General features: G+C 45.9%; 1 protein-coding gene across 2 annotated transcripts in view; it reads left to right on the forward strand.

The window, feature by feature from the left end:
• Positions 1 to 23831, forward strand: part of LOC109899770 (attractin-like protein 1) — a 338304-nt gene that overhangs the window by 238442 nt on the left and 76031 nt on the right. For both annotated transcript variants that reach the window (XM_020495283.2, XM_031835623.1), the window contains one exon: positions 22983 to 23096. In XM_020495283.2, the coding sequence (XP_020350872.1) occupies positions 22983 to 23096 (114 nt within the window). The remainder of the gene's footprint in view (positions 1 to 22982; positions 23097 to 23831) is intronic.

Below are 23831 nucleotides of genomic sequence, written 5' to 3' on the forward strand. Positions count from 1 at the left end.
GATTAAATTTATTCCGGTACTGGACCGCCTATGTGTGCACGCGAATGTATTAAAAAATGTAGCAGCCTAGCAGGCTCTGCCCTAGATGTTCTGCTGCCACCCCCTCCTATCCACTGTAAACTAGAATAGTATACAGCAGGGGTCGGCAATAGTTGGCACAACAGAACATAATAGCAGCCCAATTTATAGGTCTATGCCTTAAAAACATTTTTTTATACATCTGGTTAGTAGGCTATATAATCAGTTCAATGTCAATAACATATCCTAATATTTTCAATCTGATTACATTGATAAAAATCACGAATGTCTCTATTACGTTTGCTTTTTATATTTCTTTGTGTGTTGATTGGGGAAAATCAGCTTGCAATGAAGAGAAAATGTTGCTCTCAAAAAGTCTGAAAAGAAAGAAAGGTGGATAATGAGAATAGAAGTTTTAGGGAAGAATGGACAGAGAAATAGGCATTCTTACCATATTTCTCCGATGTCAAACACGAGTGTCTTGTTTGTAAGGAAACGGTTGCTGTTTGAAAATAATACAATATTAGACATCCTTATGAATCTAAGCATGGCACTTTCAAAAGTTACCTTTCCACCCAGACAGAGACTCGACCAATGAAGAAAGTTTTAAGCTTCAACTGCTCGCTACTCGTCCGTTGCTTAACCCAACAACAGAAGTGCTTCCCTAAAAGCTTCCTGGGTTTAAACATCTTCTCTTTTCAGAAAATGAAAATCTCAATTAATAGGGACAGAATAGGAAAGTCCATTTTTGGCCCTGGTTTTAACCAAACACACTAAGACCTTCCCAGACTCTGAGGTATTTAAGGAGTGCATGGTGACAGTATTGGAGGGTTTGGTATACCCACAAATCTATGGATAGCATAATTGCGTCTGTCAAACAGTTTGGCCTACCTCTTTATTTATATATATATATATATAGGAAGAAATAGGCTCCAACAAAGCCCTCTTGTTGTTAGTGAAGTCTAATTAAAATGAAGACAATTGTTGAAATTAATTACTTTCAGCACCATTTGCTGTCCACCTCTGTTTGATTATGCCAAAGCCGCTCCATAGCTGATGTCTGCCCACTTGCCTTTCTCCTGCACTCTCTCTCCTCAATAATAAGTTCATGATTTAAAAAGTGTCCGTCTCATGACATTGCAATACATTTTGGCTCCATTCTAAGGCTACAGAAAAAACCCATAGGCTACTACTCTTTCTACTGCAGGCTACATAGGTCTAATTTATGTTAAATTAATTTGATGGAGCGTTGGTGGAGAGCTGCAGCGCTGCGTTTCTCCACCAGCCCCCCGGAGAGGCGTGCTGGGCATGGAAAAATATACATATTTTGTGCCCCAGCGTTTGGAAAGTGGGCACTGTTTATCATGGGGCTGAATCAGTGCTCACCTAAATAGCTGTCATGAGAAGTTATCATTGTTTTTGGGAGGAATAATGTGAGGTGTTGTGCGTTGTTGGAGGTGCGTCTTGGTCAGTTTAGCTCGAAGAACGCCACCCTCATCAATCTGCCAATCCAGGTGACTGCCTAATCATAGATTTAAATGTGCAATCCCTATTAAATGGCATCTCCTAGTCATACATATTGGTCATTTAACTTTTACAATGATTTACCTTTTATTGTGGCAACTCCGACCGCAAGGCACTACAGAGTGTAGTGCGAACGGCACAGTACATCACTGGGGCCAAGCTTCATGCTATCCAGGACCTCTATACCAGGCGGTGTCAGAGGAAGGCCCTAAAAATTGTCAAAGACTCCTGCCAACCAGTCATTACGTTTTCATCTGATTGTCAAACAATCACTTCAAAAGGCTCCGTTCTAAGGCTCCCCTGCATGTTCGTCACAACACATTTCCAGCCTCCAAAAAGTGGTGAATGGAAAGAGACATCTGTTACACAAAACACCAAAAAGTGTAATGCCATTTTGGCGACAGAATTAATTGCTCCACTGCTGTCCGCGCTTCTCAGTGTCGGCCACTCATCTCTGCCTTGGCAAAATGTCAGTGTTCTCGTCGAACCACATCGCATTTTGGAGCGTAAGCTATAGGCCTACCACCTGTTTTCAAGTCCATTCGCTCATCTTTCATGCCTCAGACATGCAGTGATGGTAAATAGTGGTGTAATAGCCTGCAGTTTTCTTGACATTTTGTTTTCATTATTATTGTGATAGGCTCAAATTTTAATCCCACAGTTTATTTTGCTGGGATGCTGTACTGGACCAGACAGACAGACAGACAGACAGACAGACAGACAGACAGACAGACAGACAGACAGACAGACAGACAGACAGACAGACAGACAGACAGACAGACAGACAGACAGACAGACAGACAGACAGACAGACAGACAGACAGACAGAACAGACAGAAGACAGACAGACAGACAGACAGACAGACAGACAGACAGACAGACAGACAGACAGACAGACAGACAGACAGACAGACAGACAGACAGACAGACAGACAGACAGACAGACAGACAGACAGACAGACAGACAGACAGAAGACAGACAGACAGACAGACAGACAGACAGACAGACAGACAGACAGACAGACAGACAGACAGACAGACAGACAGACAGACAGACAGACAGACAGACAGACAGACAGACAGACAGACAGACAGACAGACAGACAGACAGACAGACAGACAGACAGACAGACAGACAGACAGACAGACAGACAGACAGACAGACAGACAGACAGACAGACAGACAGACAGACAGACAGACAGACAGACAGACAGACAGACAGACAGACAGACAGACAGACAGACAGACAGACAGACAGACAGACAGACAGACAGACAGACAGACAGACAGACAGACAGACAGACAGACAGACAGACAGACAGACAGACAGACAGACAGACAGACAGACAGACAGACAGACAGACAGACAGACAGACAGACAGACAGACAGACAGACAGACAGACAGACAGACAGACAGACAGACAGACAGACAGACAGACAGACAGACAGACAGACAGACAGACAGACAGACAGACAGACAGACAGACAGACAGACAGACAGACAGACAGACAGACAGACAGACAGACAGACAGACAGACAGACAGACAGACAGACAGACAGACAGACAGACAGACAGACAGACAGACAGACAGACAGACAGACAGACAGACAGACAGACAGACAGACAGACAGACAGACAGACAGACAGACAGACAGACAGACAGACAGACAGACAGACAGACAGACAGACAGACAGACAGACAGACAGACAGACAGACAGACAGACAGACAGACAGACAGACAGACAGACAGACAGACAGACAGACAGACAGACAGACAGACAGACAAGACAGACAGACAGACAGACAGACAGACAGACAGACAGACAGACAGACAGACAGACAGACGACAGACAGACAGACAGACAGACAGACAGACAGACAGACAGACAGACAGACAGACAGACAGACAGACAGACAGACAGACAGACAGACAGACAGACAGACAGACAGACAGACAGACAGACAGACAGACAGACAGACAGACAGACAGACAGACAGACAGACAGACAGACAGACAGACAGACAGACAGACAGACAGACAGACAGACAGACAGACAGACAGACAGACAGACAGACAGACAGACAGACAGACAGACAGACAGACAGACAGACAGACAGACAGACAGACAGACAGACAGACAGACAGACAGACAGACAGACAGACAGACAGACAGACAGACAGACAGACAGACAGACAGACAGACAGACAGACAGACAGACAGACAGACAGACAGACAGACAGACAGACAGACAGACAGACAGACAGACAGACAGACAGACAGACAAATCATTCACTGCCAGTTTCAGCAGTGCAGTTCAATCACACACAGTCACATCACACACAGTCACATTGACCCGCAGGTGGGGACACTGGACCCCTCATCATGCAGAAGCCAGAGTGAAATGAGTGGGAACAGTAGGTGAGTATATACTGTAGTGTAGAGTGGTAGGGAAGTATCTAGTGGCATAGACTAGAGGCCAGACACCAGCAGCAGTAACTAACAACACATTAACCTCCTGCAGAGCCAGACACTGGTGCGGAGGGATGGAGGATAGAGGATACTGGGTATTTCTTAATCAAATTACAAACTGAAGGCTTTGTGGTACATTAGCTGTGGACTTTCTATGTGAGATATATGGTGAAAAGAGAGTGAGTGTGTGGCTTGGAAAACTATTTTTTTCCTTCTTTTAATTACGTTGGATCTAATGATGCAGAGAGTTGTGCTCTCTTCATTAGAATACAATGTTTGTCTTTTGTTTGGGTTTTCTCTTTCAGTAAACAAATGACCCACTGCTGTCCTATGATATTGAACTTTTCCAACTTTTGCCTGCTATGGAATAGGATGGTTATCAGAAAAACAATAACGGGGGGAGAGAACGGAGGGTATAGGAGAGGCATGGCAACCAACATGACCAAGAAGTTGTCAGCACAGAGAGGAGAGGAAACTGAGCCAGCTGCAGCCATTTTGTGAAAAAAGGTTACAGAAGTGTCAATGCAGCCAGGTGCCATTTTATTACTGCTTAAGATAATTCACAAACACTTAATAGTGTAGCACATATGCATTAGCTGTGAATATGCATTCCATTTAGACCAAACAAAAATATAAACGCAACAGAGGAGTGGGACAACATTCCACAATCAACAGCCTGATCAACTCTATGCGAAAGAGATGTGTTGCGCTGGTTTTCTGATCCAAACCCTACCTTTTTTTAAGGTATCTGTGACCAAAAGATGCATATCTGTATTCCCAGTATTGTGAAATGATTTGGGCCTAATTAATGTATTTCAATTGACTGATTTCCTAATATGAAATCTAAGAATAAAATCTTTATTATTTAATCTTTAATATTTTTGTTCAGTGTAATAATGTGGTAGCCTAGATCACTCAAGGAATAGTGCAGCTTTTTAAAAATGTACAATACTCTCAATTGTTTTCCATTATCTGTTCACTTCTTGATTAAGCAGTCATTACGGTAAAATAGGATTTGTTGTTTATTGTAACGATATATAAGCGTTTTAATAAAATAAACGGAGCATAATACAAAACAAGAAACACTAACATCACACCGACATGAAACTGAAACAGAAACACCTGGGGATGGAACCAAAGGGATTGACATATATAGGGAAGGTAATCAGGGAAGGGATGGAGTCCAGGTGAGTCTGACGACGCGCAGGTGCGCTTAACGATGGTGACAGGTGTGCGCCATAACGAGCAGCCTGGTGACCTAGAGACCGGAGAGGGAGCACATGTGACATTAATGATATACCTGGTAGATGGATAATGAATAAATTGATTTGTCTCTCTTTTCGACATCTTTATGAGTTGGCCTTGTTAGATGATGGTATGGATCATCACGTCCACTCTGTCCACTCTCATCCTCAGTTAATTTACTAAAGTGACAACATGAAACAGTAAAAAAATGCAGTCAAATTCCAAAAGGTGGAATGTTATTAACATTTTTCATAATTAATGAACATCATTTTAAAAACCCGCTGAAAATACGGTGTTTTTGTGTCAAACGGTTTTGTTATGTTTCAGTTATCTGTGATGTACATAAAGTGTAATATTGGGATGCAAACTCAAAATGTAATACATTCCAACTCTATATCAGACATGGTACAGATGTCTTCTTTTTTTAAGCCCATAAGCATGTGTGTGAGGTGTATACTTGTTTAAAAGTAGATTTCTTTAAGACTACCAAGAAACATTCCGTGTGACCCTGATTTATCCCACTGCAATAAAAATGTATGAAACAGGGAATCACCAGAGTCAATAACGCTGTGACCATAACGATTCCTCAGCTTGGCACAAAATTAGTCTGATAGTTATTATTAATCATTATTGTCATTATCTTTACTGGCATATGTTGCCATTTGACATCCTTGACTCAATGGGTCATTGTTGCTTGACCATATACCACGACCAAATGGTTTACTTATTTCCCTTCACATAGGTTTACAGGTGGCTATAGACAGTGAAATAGCAGCTGAATCACTAGCGATAAAGAGCTTGCAAGAAATGCAATTCTCTATACTTGTGTACGTGACATTAAAACTTGAAACTTAAAGGTTAACCGTTCGTAATTGAAAACCAAGCACACTGATCATGCTTTCGTCGGAGAAGCAAACAGGGTCGCTTCTCTCATGTCGCGGCGGTAATGAATGTGGCATTGACGAATTGTTTTGATATGTGAGTACCTTTATTTAAGTGACTATAGTTGAGTTTGTCTTATGTTGGAGAGTTGACCCTATTATACACTAAATTTGGGGCGGCAGGTAGTCTCGAGGTTAAAGGGGCCGGTAACCAAAAGGTTGTTAGTTTGAATAAATCTGACATTGTGCCCTTGAGCAAGGGATTTAACCCCAATTGCCTGAGGGATGCTGGAAAAAATTGTGGACCGTGGCTCTGACCTCAGTTCTCTGCAGGTGTCTCAGGTAGTGTGAAATAGGACAAATAAAGCACCTGTGTAGTGTGTGGTTGCTAACTTCCCACCTGGTCTCAGAGAGATTCCCATTGTTACAGTAACTGCTTGGTAATCTCAGTTGACATGGGGAAAGATTTATGAAGCGTTTGCACCTGTTATTTATACAATGTAACCAACAATGGGAGCCAACCTATCTATACGTCATCTTAAGTGATAAAGTGATTTTACCTTTTGTTCTGCCTTGTATGTTTCTATTCCCTCAGGGAAAGAACAGGTGAAAACTTTCCTGTGCTACAACCGCTTCACAAATATGCATCAGTACATCCTCCTCATATCATGCCATACCTGGCTGTCACACAACACTTTCAAACCTCTTATTAGCTCAGGCAGTAAAACAAAACATTTAAACAAGAGGACTGTGAATATATACTGCATTCGAGTCCCAGTCTATTTTCCTGAGACCCCACATTATTTATGTAATTGTTTGTTGGGAAAGAATTGTGGCATTCGGGTGTCCACGACAGAGGACATTTTTTGATAAGATCTTATTTAGCTATTATTTAATGTGAAAAAATTATTACACAGTCCTGACGACTCACTTATCCTGAGATATTCACTTACTAGAAACAATTAGAATATCAAACTCACAAAAAGTATCATTCATAATTACACACACTTCTTTTGAAATGTGCAAATTTGGACGGCATCCATTTTTTTTAACAACCAGGAAGATAAAGTTGTCATGGTCACACTCCCACATGTCCTGTCATTGAAAAGCCCAGAATATCCTCTCTAAGGGACAACATGATGTAATACAGTGGCTTGTATGGCCTCAGAAATACAGACCAAGAACTGATGTCCACTAGAGAGGACAAAAATGAATTACTGAGTCTCAGGAGGATATTATTCATGTCCCAGGGGACATCACTCCCCTAAGAGGCCAAGCCTTGCCTTCACTTAAACATGTAGTGTTTTGTGTTTACGATGCTCCTGCCCACTCTGGTTTATCAGTTAGGGTCAGAGGTGAGCTGGAGCGATGGCGCCCAGTGTCTTGACCCTGTATGCCAGTGTTACGCCTGTGCTGGTCTGTGTTTGGCTCCCAAACAGAATGAAGAGGCAGCAGCAGCTGTGTGTGCAGCGCTGCAGATGTAAATAGTGGTCAAAGATCCCCCTCCCACGGTACCTTGGGTAAATTAGCAGCCGATCGCTACCATCTGTTTCTGTACCACGCGGAGCTGAGTAGGACAGCGGCGGGTTACTCTGAGAACTGGGAGGGCAGCCAAGGCGGAGGTGTGGGCGATATAGCCGCACCACTCAGAGGCGTACCTACCCACATCAAGTTCGTAAATTAAATTAGAGAAGAACTAGGGCACTCGTGTTTCTGGGGTAAGGGGAAAGTGCCTCGCTGTTATGTAAAAACAGAGCAGTGGACCCAGTATTGACAGTTCTGGTGTAGAATACAGTATGCTCTTTGACTCAGAGTTCTACCATGCCATCACTAGCCGGCTACCACCCGGCTACCACCCGGCTGCTCAACCCTCAACCCTGAGGCTGATGCCCTATATACATAGACATGGAACACTAGTCAATTTAATAATGTTTACGTACGGCTTTACTAATTTCATATGCAGATACTGTATTCTATTCTACTATATGTTAGTCAGTGCCACTCCGACATTGCTCGTCCTAATATTTATATATTTCTTTATTCCATTCCATTCTACTTTTAGATGGTTGTATTTTTGTGAGTTGTTAGATACTACTGCACTGTTGGAGCTAGGAACACAAGCATTTCACTACACCCACAATAAATCTGCTAAACATGTGTATGTGACCAATACAATTTGATTTGCTTTGATTTGGGAGGTGTAAAAACGGAGGAGTGAACTACTGTAAGCTGAAGCTTGACGTGAAGCTCATGGAAGCTGTGTTGTTTTGTCTCCTCCATTATCAGGAGGAGATACTGACACCACAGTTCCTCCATGGCTGGGAGGGGAGTCAGTGTTGTTCAAACACGCGCATAACAGTTGCACATACACAGTCTGCTTACCCATGAATCCACCTGCCTTGTCTGAAGGGGATGTCTATTGATCCCGTCTGTTGTTTACTTTTCAAGGTCAACTTTGTTGCCGTGACTGGAGCACTATTGTTTTCTCCATAGCCATAAAGTACAGTGGAAATCAGTGTGCGTGTTGAGTCTACGCCTTCACTTAGCTTAAGCATACCTCTAGCCTCACCTCATCTCTCCCCAACTAAGCGAAACTGTCTCACCTTCTCATCTCTTTGAAAAGTGGAACTCAAGAGTGTGTTTTCATCCCACTTCACCCCCTGCTTGCATTTAATCTATTGTAATTTCCTCAGCTCACTAAATTCATAATTATAAATCTACATACCCATTATTGCACCCCAAACAAACCAACAACCCGAGAGCGAAGACGGAGACGAATACTGAAGTATGGCATAATTGGCTTTAGCTCATTTTCAATCCATCAGTATGTTCAATATGCTCCCCCGCCTCAGAGCAGAGGATAGAGATGGTTACTGGAGTCTAATAGGCCTCTGCTCGTTTGATCTCTGTCCATTGGGAGCAAGCCCAACCTAGTCCATTTCTCTGTGGTCTGGCGTGTGTTTTGTCTCTGCCTATAGTTCTGCCTTGTTCCTCCTCACACAACCGGAGGTCACGGCAAGTCCTTCCTCTCCCACAATTACCCCAAACCAAACTCGCTCTGCTTCTAGATGCCGGCAGATGTCCGGAACAGCGATTGTAATGATCTCACTCTAGTTCCGGCTGGGCCTGGGCTCTAAACAGACCTCCACAGTCCCTCTATTGGATTAGCCCGATCAGGGTGACGCATGACACCCCCCGTCTCTGTCCCTGCTCCCGTCCTCGCTCACAGAGGACCCACTCCACCAACAGATGGACCGTTCAGACAGGAAGTCCATTTGGAGCAGCACCAACGGATCCAATACGTCCCTCCCTCCCCCCTTCGTCTACCTTTGTCTGGTGCCGCTGGTGCATTGGCTCTTAGCATCACAGACCTTTATCAAAGCAGATGTCTAGAGAGAGAGTGAGACCAGTGAACTGTTACTGGCCAGCGAAGTGTAGCGCCCCTCTCTCACACTCACACGCCACCACCAGACCACCCTGCTCTCGGTGTGGTGATATCATAGCGGTGCTGCCATGGAGACTGGTCCTCCGAGGCAGGTATTGGCTAATGAGTCTTTGTGGTTGAGATAGAGGGTTGAGAAAGAGCAGTGAGGAGAGGTGAGACAGGGCGTGGCGTCTGACCCATGCTTCATTATCCTGGCAGTCTGGGTCTTCGGTGGGTGGTGAGCTGTAACGGACGTTTGGCAGGCCAGCCCCTCCTCCTTGGAACAGAGACAGATAGACAACAGCCAGCTGGACTGTATAAGAGCCAAGGGGAGGAGAGTCTCAAGACTATTGCTTACCTGTTGAATACAGTCCATACACTGGCACATTAAACACTAATATCTGAATCAGAAAAACTTTTCCAAAGTACTTAATGCACTTTCTGTTCTGGAGCGTGTTCCAGACCAGAACACTGGTCATGACCTCGCTCTCTCTCTCTCTCTCTCTCTCTCTCTCTCTCTCTCTCTCTCTCTCTCTCTCTCTCTTCTCTCTTCTCTCTCTCTCTCTCTCTCTCTCTTTCTCTCTTCTCTCTCTCTCTCTGTCCCTCTCTCTCTTCTCTCTCTCTCTCTCTTTCTCTCTTTCTCTCTCTCTCTCTCTCTCTCTCTCTCTCTCTCTCTCTCTCTCTCTCTCTCTCTCTCTCTCTTTCTCTCTTCTCTCTCTCTCTCTCTCTCTCTCTCTCTCTCTCTTTCTCTCTTCTCTCTCTCTCTCTCTCTCTCTGTCCCTCTCTCTCTCTCTCTCTCTCTCTCTCTTCTCTCTCTCTCTCTCTCTTTCTCTCTCTTCTCTCTCTCTCTCTCTCTTTCTCTCTCTCTCTCTCTCTCTCTCTCTCTCTCTCTCTCTCTCTCTCTCTCTCTCTCTCTCTCTCTCTCTCTTTCTCTCTTCTCTCTCTCTCGCTCTCTCTCTCTCTCTCTCTCTCTCTCTCTCTCTCTCTCTCTCTTTCTCTCTTCTCTCTCTCTCTCTCTCTCTCTTTCTCTCTTCTCTCTCTCTCTCTCTCCTCTCTCTCTCTCTCTCTCTCTCTGTCCCTCTCTCTCTCTCTTTCTCTCTCTCTTTCTCTCTTCTCTCTCTCTCTCTGTCCCCCTCTCTCTCTCTGTCCCCCTCTCCCTCTGATCAACAGATGGAATAGCCCAATTATATTACTGCTGACGTCCGCTTGGTCTACTCCACGCTCTCCGGCAGCTGTGCAAGAGAGAGGACGAGAGAGAGAAGGAAAGAGAGGAGAGAGAGTAGAAGAGAGCCTCTTTAATTAGCATGAGCTCTGCAACACCGAGTGCTAACATCTGCTCGTATCAGCCTGTAGTGTGGAATGAAGAGCTCTTGAAGAGGGCCCACTCTCTCCGACTTTCCCAGAGTCAACAGCACTCTCCCTCCCCTCATCTCAGCCTGGTGAAATGGCCGCCAAGTTATTGAAGGGCACTGAGCTCTGAGCTAGGTCAAGTAGAGTGAGTCAGACAGACTTAGAGGGGAGTTCATACACTAAATGGTCTTGGTCAATGTCCAGGGCATGCCCCATGTGAGATGAATGTGTAGCACTTTATTTATTAAACCGGTTCTAGCTTTGACAGAGTGTCTGTATGTGGCATGCAAGGTATGGATGTTCTATACACACGACACGAGAGCATGAATTTTCTGCATGGCACCAATCCTGGCCATTTACTTCCTATACTGTGTGTTTATCATTGTCCTGGTTCAGCAAGGATGGGTTAGTAGGTCGTTTGAGGTTTTTGTCTTATGCTTTGGTCAATCTTTCATTTTGTGCTTTTAACGAGGTGGTTTTACAAGCGTACTGTGCCTTTTGACTCTAAGTCTAACTCCAAGGAGAATCCTCTCTGTTCAGAGCATCTCCTTGATCAGATTGTATCCATTCTGACACTCATTTAAGGAGCAGCACTAACACTCTGCACATTCCATGGAGACAGATGAACGGGGTCTGGGAATCTGAGACGGCGGTAGGACGTTCCGTTATTGCCTGCTGGGAGTTTCACAAGCAGAGTTGGAATTTGTCACCTTCGTTTCTATCCAATTATAGTATTGTTGGTACCAGAATATGATACAATGTTGCTCACAAAGACCTCTTGGACTCCCTATACACTGCCTCGTTAACTAGGTTTGACTTTGCACACCATAAAGTGTTATCTGTCGATGGAGTGGTAGCCTACCGCGCTGTGACACACACAGCTTCTTGTTCTTCTGCAGAAAAGGGTCCTAATTTGTCTACTGTACATGGTGCCCCACAGTGTACCAGACAGCAGACCCAGTTCGCTCCTCTGTCTCCTCTCTCTCTCTCTCTCTCACCTGTCTCCTCTCTCTCCCAGAGCCGACATGTAAACACAGACAGATTAGCATGCTTACATATACTCCCTCACAGTTAGACATTCCTTGTTCACATTGCCCTCTTTCTCCCCTCCGCTCTCACTCTTTCTCCACCTGACACTTTCTTGTGTGTTTTACTTTTAACCCCTATCTTTTGCGAACTACTTGTTCAGAAGAAATATTTTAACTCTCTCTCTCGCCACGCCCTATAGTTAGCCTGTGTGGATGGCATCTCTTCGCACTTCTTGGGCTATAGTCTGAACTAGTCGGAGCGAGTGTATACTTTGGGACTCTGTTTGTTCTTATGGTAGTGACCATGGAACCATAGAGCTGAAAGAACAGTGATGAGTCACTCCTCTTAGAGAACGGTAGGAAGGATCAATCAGCTGCTGAGTCCCACTCAAGCACCGTTTGCTGTACCCACGTCCCTCCTTCATTTCTCATTCATATCAGGCATTCCTTTGCTTCCTTTCTCATCCTGATCTTCATCTATGGGGTGAACCTTTTCTTCTTCCTCTTTTCTTTCCCTCTGGGTGATGAATGCTCATTTGAGAAGTGGGACTTATGGAGAGATGTTACACAATCATAGCAATTCTGTAATGCACTCAAGATATGTGCATTAGAAGCAGCTTCTTATGGTAGTGAAAACAGTACTATGGCTGAGTATGTTTCAGCTGAATCTGTTTTCCATTTTAGACCATGTCAACTTCGCCTTCTTCTTCTTCTTCTTCTCTCACTGTATATCTGTCTATCTGTGGTCAGTGCTATGTCTGACCCAGAGTCTGACCTCTTTGGTCCCATATGGCATACGGTACAGTAACTTACATGTGTACTGCAAGAGTCCCTGTGCTACGGGTCTACCAGAGCCAGCATCAATGTACAAGTGAGCACCTGCTCCTTCTCTGTGTCTCTCTCCATGGGTCTGGAGTCACGCTGGGATGTTGTGTTGGGATGTTGTCTGGCTGCTCACTGTGGCTACGGAGGAATAAACAGACCCCGCTTTTTCTGCAGATGAATTGGTATTCTCTCTGTCTCTCTCTCGCCATCTCTCTCTCTTTCTTGCTCTACTATGTCTCTCGCTATTGCTCTGTCTCTTTCTATCTCTCCATCTATGTTTATTTCTGGTTTGTACGTATACCCAGAGCGACAGAGCACAATGCTGTATTTGTGAATTTTCTTTTAGGTCTATGAGTATGGATATCTGGTTCATTGGAACACTCTGTGCAGCTAGAATCGTCTGCCGTGTTTCACCAGCCGAGCCATAGCCTCCAAACACAACATTATTCCAACACATTGTCCTAAGTCATTTTTCACAATACCGCTGTGTAAAATCTACTTAACAACAAAGATATTCTGGGAGCCTTCCACTCATCCTCTTGCCTAGACGAGCAGGCGGAAGTGGTGGAAGTGTTTTCTATATCGTTTTTTTCACAGTCCATTGTTTTGCTCGGCGAAGTGAATCAGCGATTTCATGAGCAATGCCCTGAGGATAAGAACGTTACTGATACTTATCAGCTGGGATGCCAACGCTTCCCCTGCTGGGTATTGTTTTCAAATGCTGCCTGTACTCTTAATTAAATGTAAAGGCTTGAGACTAATAATACGTTTAAGTTTCTCTTTCTCCAGAAGGACATGTGGAACTCAAGTAAAGTATTATGATTTCACATCATTCTTACCTCGGGGGGGGGGGGGGGGCAAAGGACCTCCCCTCCATCTCTGAACTAATCCCTACTTTAACAGTAAGAGAAGCATGTAGAGGAAAATAGATGAATTGTTCATGGCATAATGATCGAGAGAGCCAGAGAAATTGCCTGCCTGATCTCGTTTCACAGGGGGGAAAAGGGAGGGAAAGAAACCTAGCACACGGTGCACTGAGCACAGAGTACAAAGAGATATGTCCCCTCTAGAAAACACAAACACTAGTGTTATGCGTCTACAGTGCTAGGAGTATACACAGCCTCCGATGAATATTGAAGTGAGGAAAGAAAGTTTTCATTAGCATTCGCACAGACTTAGAGAGTGACTGTCGGGGAACGTTGGCAGATCTCGATGACTATGATAGAGCTGTAGAGACATTGTACTGGCTCCCCTTTTTATCTGTGCAAATAAGTAAACTAATGTAAACTAAAACCATAGGAAGATGTGCGTCAGTCTTTCACTGTCTTGTAGTGTAATAGAGCAGTATTGGCTTGCTTACTTCCGAGACAGTTGGCTCCCTTCAATCTGATCAAAGTTTAATTGGGTGCACCGACCACTCAAGGCCTCACTTCAGAATATTTGTTTATTCTAACATTATCGACCCCTACCCTGCCAACCCCCGGAGGTTTATAATTGTGCAGCAAAGGATGTTCTGTTTTTTTCCCTTCTTTTTAATTCCCTGGCACACCAACAGAAACAGGATGATCTAATCCAGCACTTACACAGCAGCTCTCTTTATTAACTCTATGCAACCTCCCAGCTCCCTGGATGAGGATATCGCTGGGCCAGGCCTTTCTCTTTCTGCATTGGCCCCAGATAGCTATTGATTGGGGATTGATTGGGTGGGCTCCTTGTTAAAGATATGTTGAGATGAAGCTGGGGGCTGTTGCTAAATCTGCTGAGTCATACTGTATTTCACAGGCTCTCTGCCCATTGATGTGCTGTTGGATCTGGGCCTTCTGTAATTGGATCAGTCCATGGCCTCCAGCTCTAGGCCGGCTTAGGTTCAGCCATAGACATCATCCCAGGTTGTGGTAATAGGGTTGTGTACTGGAGAAAAGAAGGGACGGCGTTGGTAAAAAAAAACACGAGGGGTACTACCTTATTTTTAAAGATCATTTAAATAGCAAGCCTCCAGCATGAGATGTGCAGATGACAACATACAGCATTTGGACAATGGTTCAAGGTTACCATCCACATCACCAGAGTAAGAGCAACGGGGTCTGAGAGACAGCAACATAAGAGGAAGAAGAGTGGTAATTAAACATTTCCCTGCATTACCATTGTGTGATCGAGCATGAAATAGAAACCTAGTCCAAGCCATTGTCGCCCACAGAAAGAGATGACCCTTGACACTTAATTTACATGTCAGGTGACTTTACCTGACACGGTTAATTTAATTAAAATGAGGTAATTTAACGAGGGCATCTGCGGGCTGTAATTGGCCGATGAACCCAGCCAGCCAACCAGCTGGAAGGAAAATTGCGCCACAGTCACAGTAAGGTCACGTCTGACAATTATGCTTGCTTCTGTGGCACATTTGGAAATTGATGGGCATTAATCTGCTATTTTGTTAGTTGGAGAGTAGGGCTGTGTAGGGAGCCGCTGGTGGCTTCCACTGGTTTCCAGGGGAACAGTGTTTATAATGCCCATTTAGTCCATTTAGCCATGTGTCCCATTAGCATTAGCATCCCATCTGTCTCAGTCTCCCCCGAGAGCACTGGGGTGTGTGTGTGTATAAGGGGGTGTTTGGCATTGGCTCAGTTCTCCAAAGCTGTTATGTGGGTTGTTGATGGTGGCATCTGACAGGCCTGTCTCTTGGGTCTGGAGGTGGCACTAAGGACCGCTGCACTAGCCTGCCCTCAAGGGATGCTGTAGGTCAGGGTTCATCAACTAGTTTCAGCTGTGGGCTGATTTGTCTCTATTATGCGTGGTAATGTAAATCACTTGGAGCTGATTTCGCTGGTCTTTTTTGCAGTATTTTATGTCCAACACAAAAAATGTTTGTGTTAAAAGTGGTATTAAAACCACCAGCCGCCAGTTGGGGAACCCTGCTGTAGGTCCTCTTTATTGATAACCACCTAGCTCTGACACACACACACACACACACACACACACACACACACACACACACACACACACACACACACACACACACACACACACACACACACACACACACACACACACACACCTTTGTGGGAATGCAGTAGGTGTGATCATCTGTCTGAGGGAATATTTAATGCTGTCTGTGCTAAGGAATCGTCCTCAGGATAAGTCATTTCAGATGGTAGGGTTTTAGCTGTGAGTGAGGGCAGGGGGTGGAGAGAAGTGAGGAAAAGGACAGAGGATCCATTTCTATTTTTTATACTGCCTCTTGTTCATATCTTAAAGGGCAGAAATAAGTATGTGACAGGACTTTAGCAGGAAAAAGATTTTATCCAATTAGCAGGTCGTTACATGACTGAGTGAAAGTGGATCAGTGTGTGCTCTGGTATACTCTGTCCAGTTGCATTAAACACAACAGTAGAAGAGCTTTCTCTGTCTCCCTCACATTATTACACACACTGAAGGAGGAATGATTTGGCAAGGTCTCTGGGAAGGTAAATGTGTTGCATTGACTGTGCTCAGCGTACTGCTGTAGTTGACTACCAGAGGTTTCTCACTCGTTATAGTGAAGCAACTGCCCTGTGGAACCTGCTCCTATTCACTTTGCTTACATTCTGCCCTTCCAGTCCAGGCTGCATCGTTTCTCGAATGTCTGTTGCAGGATTAAACAATCCCAAAGGTGTTCTTTTCAATTGTACAACACACTGTCACTGCTACCGTTGACTGGCTATGATGGTCATTGTTATGGAGACTGTTCCACTTGTCAGTCAATTTGCTTTTCATTTCAAAACATTTGTCCAAAAGCCACTTTTTCAAAGTTTAAACCCATTTATTTGCCAAAAGTGACTCTTCTAAGAACACGAAGCCAACTATGGGGTTTCATATTGTAGGTATATATGTGCCTTTGTTTGCACAGATGAGATTTCTCACCCTCTTTCAACAAGTAGACAAATGTGCTTGGAAACTTTGCAAATACGGCGGAAATTATATTTGTTATCGCCTCTCGATATTATGCCCAGCGGCATACAGCGGAGGTGTGGGATGCAGGGAGTTTAGGACTCAACGGGTCTGGTTTAATAGTGCTGTATTGTTGTCAAATCACAGCCCATCTCAGGGGACCCCTCTCTTTCACTCCAATAGAAGGCCTGTTTAAATATTTCATGCCAATAACCGCCGCCTATCCTATCGCTCCTCTCATCCCAAGCCGAGCGTCAGCCAGACGACGGGGGTTTAATAAGGAGATAATGAATGATTAATTGAAAGGATATCAATTGTGTCTGCGTCAGTGTAGAGCTCCAGCAATGTCCAACGTGTTGTCTCCTGGCGGTCGTCAAGGGCAACATAATGAGGCGTGTGCACTTGGACAAAGTCTTTAAAGAGACTTCCCTAGATCTGCTGTTACGGTGAGAAGGTAGCAGGAAAGGGGAACATCTTTTTCCATTCTAGCACACCTCTATTAGAGAATCAGATAATCATACTCATAGCTGCTTGGTGGACGCGTAAAACTTCAGTTTAAACACTCAGATCTTTATCTTTGTTTCCATAGAACCAGTCTGATGAGATTGAATCAAACATTAGATGGTTGTAGTATTATCCTCAACCCAAATGTCACTTTCCTCTTCGCCAGGGCTGTATTGATGAACACAGGGAGTCTCATTAAGAGTTGGACAGGTCTTGTTTGCAGTTCTCCTCTAATCACTGATTAAGACATGAATCAGGGTAAGCCCAGAGGAGGCTGTCATTGATTAAGTAATCCAGTTAGGATGCAGATTGGCAGGACCGCAGGTCCATCCTCTTCCAGCCATATATCTACTGGCTCTCACTGCAGCAATATAGCATGAGAAATGTCTTCTCAATGAGCTTGGCATTTCTACTACATCAGCAGTCTTTGTGTGTGTGTGTGTGTGCGTGAGTGCATACATGCATGCTCTCAAGAATAGTGGTTTGCTGGACAAAAGCCAATCTCCTGTCAAAGCCTCTCTATACCCCCAAAATCATTACTTTGTCATATTCCATTTTTCTGATTCTGAAAATGGGTCAACTTCTGTAGCCAAAGCACAGATGATTATTATTTTTATTTTTTGTTCCCACTGATTGCAGCTCAGTGCCCCTCTGAAGGGTAGGGTTATAGGTTATAGAAGTTTAGTGGATATCAGAGTATGAATTTAGTAGACCTAGTCTACTCACGCTTTGGCCAGCTGCCATTTCACTCCATTTAAATCATTGAGCACTACTTGGAGCCCCATTGTCAGTCTGCTAAACAACCCTCAAAATGTCCTATTGCAGGCACTTCAATGATGTTTGTTATTGTCTGTGCACACAGGAAAAACAGGTTTGCTCTTATTGGTCCAAAGTGTCAGTTCCTCTCCTCTGCCCCTCACCTCTCATCCCCTCTCATATCTGCCTGTCGTTGTTTACAGCATTCTGAAATTAATTAGGCGTTTTATGGGTCATTTACCGGCAGCCGATATAGATACCACCTTGTACTTCTTGACTTGTGAAGGACTTGTCAGGGGACATAAAATACACATGCTCTACCAGGGCACAGTATCCACTGGACTCACAGCCCCAGCCCTCCCGCCTTCCCTTTTATGATCACCTCTCTGACTGTCCAGACCGATTAATCAAGCCTCTACTTCCCGACCTAGCTCACCCTGACCAGCTTACTGTCTCTCACGCCAACCCTGCGGTAGGGACAGGTTAGAGGATAGTGAGAAGAAGCTAACGCTAACAGACAGAGACACACTGCTCTGCTCCCTTTAACCACATACACCCCAGTGCTGTGCTAGTGGCATCAAGCTAGCAGCCATGCTAACAGACACAGCCATGACAATGCAGGACAGGTTAGTGTTCCAGGCAGACTAACAGAAATGGACAGGTTACACATCGCTACAATGCCATAGCGCTTGAGTGAGCTGTAGTGTTCTGTTACTTGCCTGCAGACACTGGTACTATGTGGTAGGTAGCGTTAACTAGGAATGCCGAATAAATGTCAGACATGGATCCTGTGATAGTCAAGTTAGCACACAGACACCCACCACATGTCAGGGTCAAGGATCAAGGGTTATACTAACTTAAACATGCAAACATAACTCCTACTCTTTGGACAAAAGACTTGTTGACTGGTTATACAAACAGACTCCAGCCTATGGCAAAACATTTAACACACATGTACTACCTGGCACAGATATGCCATCTATGGCATAGTGAAAAACTATGCACCTCTGGTTAAGATAGCGTTGTCAAGGTCTAAGTCTGATCCAAGTGGTATTCCTTCGTCATTGCAACAGCTTTTGTATAGTTGATATACAGTATACCCCATTACAATTGCCCAGTAGGATATGTCTCTAGCAGGACGTTCTACTGAAACTCAATGAGGAAAACATTGATGATGTAAGACCAACATTATGCATAAGCGCTCTAAAACAAGTGTGCTTTACATAGAACAGGTGATTACCCCCAAGCTAAAACACAAGGAACACTAGAAACAATAGCCCAATAACATTAGCCTACTTTATTGAAGCCGAAAACGTGTGGGTGTGTGGGTGTATGTGTCGGTACATTTGTGTGTGTGTACTGTCATATACATGAGAGGGAGGTGTGAGTGTGCTGGTTCTGAGCGATCAGTGCTTTTTGAGGTCGGTTCGATTATTAAAATATAATCACGTTTTTCAATAAAAAAAATAAAAAAATAATCTTAACATTAAATATACTATGCATTATGTGGGTTGAATGCAGAATAAAACAATGAATAAAAGTCCCATGATGGTAGTGACTGCCCATTGCTGCTTATCACTTATTAACCATCATTTATTCACATTACTTTAATACAATATTTCAGTTGTTGTGTATATGACATTTTGTTTTATTTGATGACTTTATTATTTAATTCCAAGTCATCATCTCATCTTTATAAAGCTGCTGCTTATGTTGCTGACAAAATCACTATTTTGTAGTTTTTCAACATAAATAATGCATACTTTTATGATGGCTGAATACCAACTATCAGTCACTTAGATCATGTATTTTCAGGTAGAGGTACCTCGCGAAGCAACAGCTGCTCTCCATATCACCTCACGATCGCACATTCTTCTCTCTTCCGTAGCAGGCGTAAAAGAAACACAGACCCAACAAGTAGATGTGCAATGGATTATGGTCATTGTAGTTAATTACCACGTTTTATGCTAAAAACTATATAGAATATTGGCTTGTTGGAAAATACAACTCCCTACTTCATCGCACAGTTCAGGCTGGATCTAATTCATCTCTAGAGAGACTGCGATGTCCGTGTTATTTAGCTCACAGAAAAAAAAACAGAAATGTAATTCAAATACTTGAACCAACTTCGGTCAATTAGCTTGGCTCCTGTGTGTCTGTGTGGTCCCTATCCAGCCAGGTACTGCTTGGCTCCTGTGTGTCTGTGTGGTCCCTATCCAGCCAGTTACTGCTTGGCTCCTGTGTGTCTGTGTGGTCCCTATCCAGCCAGGCCCTGCTTGGCTCCTGTGTGTCTGTGTGGTCCCTATCCAGCCAGGCCCTGCTTGGCTCCTGTGTGTCTGTGTGGTCCCTATCCAGCCAGGCCCTGCTTGGCTCCTGTGTGTCTGTGTGGTCCCTATCCAGCCAGGCCCTGCTTGGCTCCTGTGTGTCTGTGTGGTCCCTATCCAGCCAGGCCCTGCTTGGCTCCTGTGTGTCTGTGTGGTCCCTATCCAGCCAGGTACTGCTTGGCTCCTGTGTGTCTGTGTGGTCCCTATCCAGCCAGGTACTGCTTGGCTCCTGTGTGTCTGTGTGGTCCCTATCCAGCCAGGTCCTGCTTGGCTCCTGTGTGTCTGTGTGGTCCCTATCCAGCCAGGTACTGCTTGGCTCCTGTGTGTCTGTGTGGTCCCTATCCAGCCAGGCCCTGCTTGGCTCCTGTGTGTCTGTGTGGTCCCTATCCAGCCAGGTACTGCTTGGCTCCTGTGTGTCTGTGTGGTCCCTATCCAGCCAGGTACTGCTTGGCTCCTGTGTGTCTGTGTGGTCCCTATCCAGCCAGGTCCTGCTTGGCTCCTGTGTGTCTGTGTGGTCCCTATCCAGCCAGGTACTGCTTGGCTCCTGTGTGTCTGTGTGGTCCCTATCCAGCCAGGCCCTGCTTGGCTCCTGTGTGTCTGTGTGGTCCCTATCCAGCCAGGTACTGCTTGGCTCCTGTGTGTCTGTGTGGTCCCTATCCAGCCAGGCCCTGCTTGGCTCCTGTGTGTCTGTGTGGTCCCTATCCAGCCAGGCCCTGCTTGGCTCCTGTGTGTCTGTGTGGTCCCTATCCAGCCAGTTACTGCTTGGCTCCTGTGTGTCTGTGTGGTCCCTATCCAGCCAGGCCCTGCTTGGCTCCTGTGTGTCTGTGTGGTCCCTATCCAGCCAGGCCCTGCTTGGCTCCTGTGTGTCTGTGTGGTCCCTATCCAGCCAGGCCCTGCTTGGCTCCTGTGTGTCTGTGTGGTCCCTATCCAGCCAGGCCCTGCTTGGCTCCTGTGTGTCTGTGTGGTCCCTATCCAGCCAGGCCCTGCTTGGCTCCTGTGTGTCTGTGTGGTCCCTATCCAGCCAGTTACTGCTTGGCTCCTGTGTGTCTGTGTGGTCCCTATCCAGCCAGGCCCTGCTTGGCTCCTGTGTGTCTGTGTGGTCCCTATCCAGCCAGGCCCTGCTTGGCTCCTGTGTGTCTGTGTGGTCCCTATCCAGCCAGGTACTGCTTGGCTCCTGTGTGTCTGTGTGGTCCCTATCCAGCCAGGCCCTGCTTGGCTCCTGTGTGTCTGTGTGGTCCCTATCCAGCCAGGCCCTGCTTGGCTCCTGTGTGTCTGTGTGGTCCCTATCCAGCCAGGCCCTGCTTGGCTCCTGTGTGTCTGTGTGGTCCCTATCCAGCCAGTTACTGCTTGGCTCCTGTGTGTCTGTGTGGTCCCTATCCAGCCAGGCCCTGCTTGGCTCCTGTGTGTCTGTGTGGTCCCTATCCAGCCAGGCCCTGCTTGGCTCCTGTGTGTCTGTGTGGTCCCTATCCAGCCAGGCCCTGCTTGGCTCCTGTGTGTCTGTGTGGTCCCTATCCAGCCAGGCCCTGCTTGGCTCCTGTGTGTCTGTGTGGTCCCTATCCAGCCAGGCCCTGCTTGGCTCCTGTGTGTCTGTGTGGTCCCTATCCAGCCAGGTACTGCTTGGCTCCTGTGTGTCTGTGTGGTCCCTATCCAGCCAGGCCCTGCTTGGCTCCTGTGTGTCTGTGTGGTCCCTATCCAGCCAGGTACTGCTTGGCTCCTGTGTGTCTGTGTGGTCCCTATCCAGCCAGGCCCTGCTTGGCTCCTGTGTGTCTGTGTGGTCCCTATCCAGCCAGGTACTGCTTGGCTCCTGTGTGTCTGTGTGGTCCCTATCCAGCCAGGCCCTGCTTGGCTCCTGTGTGTCTGTGTGGTCCCTATCCAGCCAGTTACTGCTTGGCTCCTGTGTGTCTGTGTGGTCCCTATCCAGCCAGGTACTGCTTGGCTCCTGTGTGTCTGTGTGGTCCCTTTCCAGCCAGGTACTGCTTGGCTCCTGTGTGTCTGTGTGGTCCCTATCCAGCCAGGCCTTGCTTGGCTCCTGTGTGTCTGTGTGGTCCCTATCCAGCCAGGCCCTGCTTGGCTCCTGTGTGTCTGTGTGGTCCCTATCCAGCCAGACCCTGCTTGGCTCATGTGTGTCTATGTGGTCCCTTTCCAGCCAGGTCCTGCTTGGCTTCTGTGTGTCTGTGTGGTCCCTATCCAGCCAGGTCCTGCTTGGCTCCCGTGTGTCTGTGTGGTCCCTATCAAGCCAAGCCCTGCATGGCTCCTGTGTGTCTGTGTGGTCCCTTTCCAGCCAGGTCCTGCTTGGCTCCTGTGTGTCTGTGTGGTCCCTTTCCAGCCAGGTCCTGCTTGGCTCCTGTATGTCTGTGTGGTCCCTTTCCAGCCAGGTCCTGCTTGGCTCCTGTGTGTCTGTGTGGTCCCTATCAAGCCAGGCCCTGCTCAGCTCTTGTGTGTCCCCACTATTGTTCCCACTCTGTCTCTGTTTGTGTTTGTTTTCTTCGGGGTGTTTGGAGCATACGCTGATAAAAAGCCGCTCAGCGTCTGACTCAAACAAGCTTTGTTCATCTGCCACTTCCTCATTAATTAAGTTTTCCTCCCTCCTCTCTTCCCCTCTGCCCCCCCCCCCCCCCGCTGTTCTTCTCCTCTGGTCCTCTTCTCTCGCTCTCTCTCACTCCCCCTCTCTCTCATTCCCTTTCTCATTTTTGTCTACAGCAGCTCATGCGGGAGCGACAGCAGATGGCCAGCCGTCCCTTTGCCTCGGTTGCCGTGGCGCTGGATGTAAGCGTCGGCCAGGAACAGGAAGAGCTGCTGCAGGGGCAGGTGGAGGTGGGTACCTAACACATCTCATTAGCATATTGTTGTCCACCGCAATGGTGATACCGTGGAATACAGGCTTGGCACCGAGATCGCCCACAGTATCCTCTGTTGTGTGTAGACACTGGAGCGTGGGTGTGAGAAAGCAGGGTTTCATGACTTGAAATGCAAAACATATGTGGCCAACTTAAACAAATACTGAAGGCATTGTGGGAATTCACACAACAAAGAACATATCCAGAGTTTAGTGTGGCCATATCCGGAAAAGCTAGTTTGTTAAGAAATATGAACATTCTGAAAACCAATTCCTTTTCTTGCTGTGTCCCCAATAACATGGGTTAGGTCCTTTCATGTTATCCTTTTCAGCACCGTTCCAGCAACTATGGTGGATTCATAACCAACCCAGCGCAGTACAGCTCGGCTAATCTTGGCTCGGCTAGTCTCAGTAGTATGAAAAGGGTATAACTAGTTTGCCTCCTATATATGACTTCCTGAATTGTGTTCCCACACACCCTCTATGGGTATTGCGTATGATCTGATAATCTACATCTGAAAATCCTTAGTGGTTTTGTGAGTTTTCCAGGTCTTTGCTTCATAAAAGATTTACCGGCTCTACCACAAATCTCTGTAACAGCTGCCGCCTGCCGGCCAGTCCACATCCGGCTTTAATGGAATTGATAGTGAGTGTCAGGGGGGGGCAAAGTATGCTCTGATAATGCATTATTCCTGGTATACCTATTAATATAG

This window comes from Oncorhynchus kisutch, linkage group LG11 (genome assembly GCF_002021735.2).
Source record: "Oncorhynchus kisutch isolate 150728-3 linkage group LG11, Okis_V2, whole genome shotgun sequence".
NCBI lineage: Eukaryota > Metazoa > Chordata > Actinopteri > Salmoniformes > Salmonidae > Oncorhynchus > Oncorhynchus kisutch.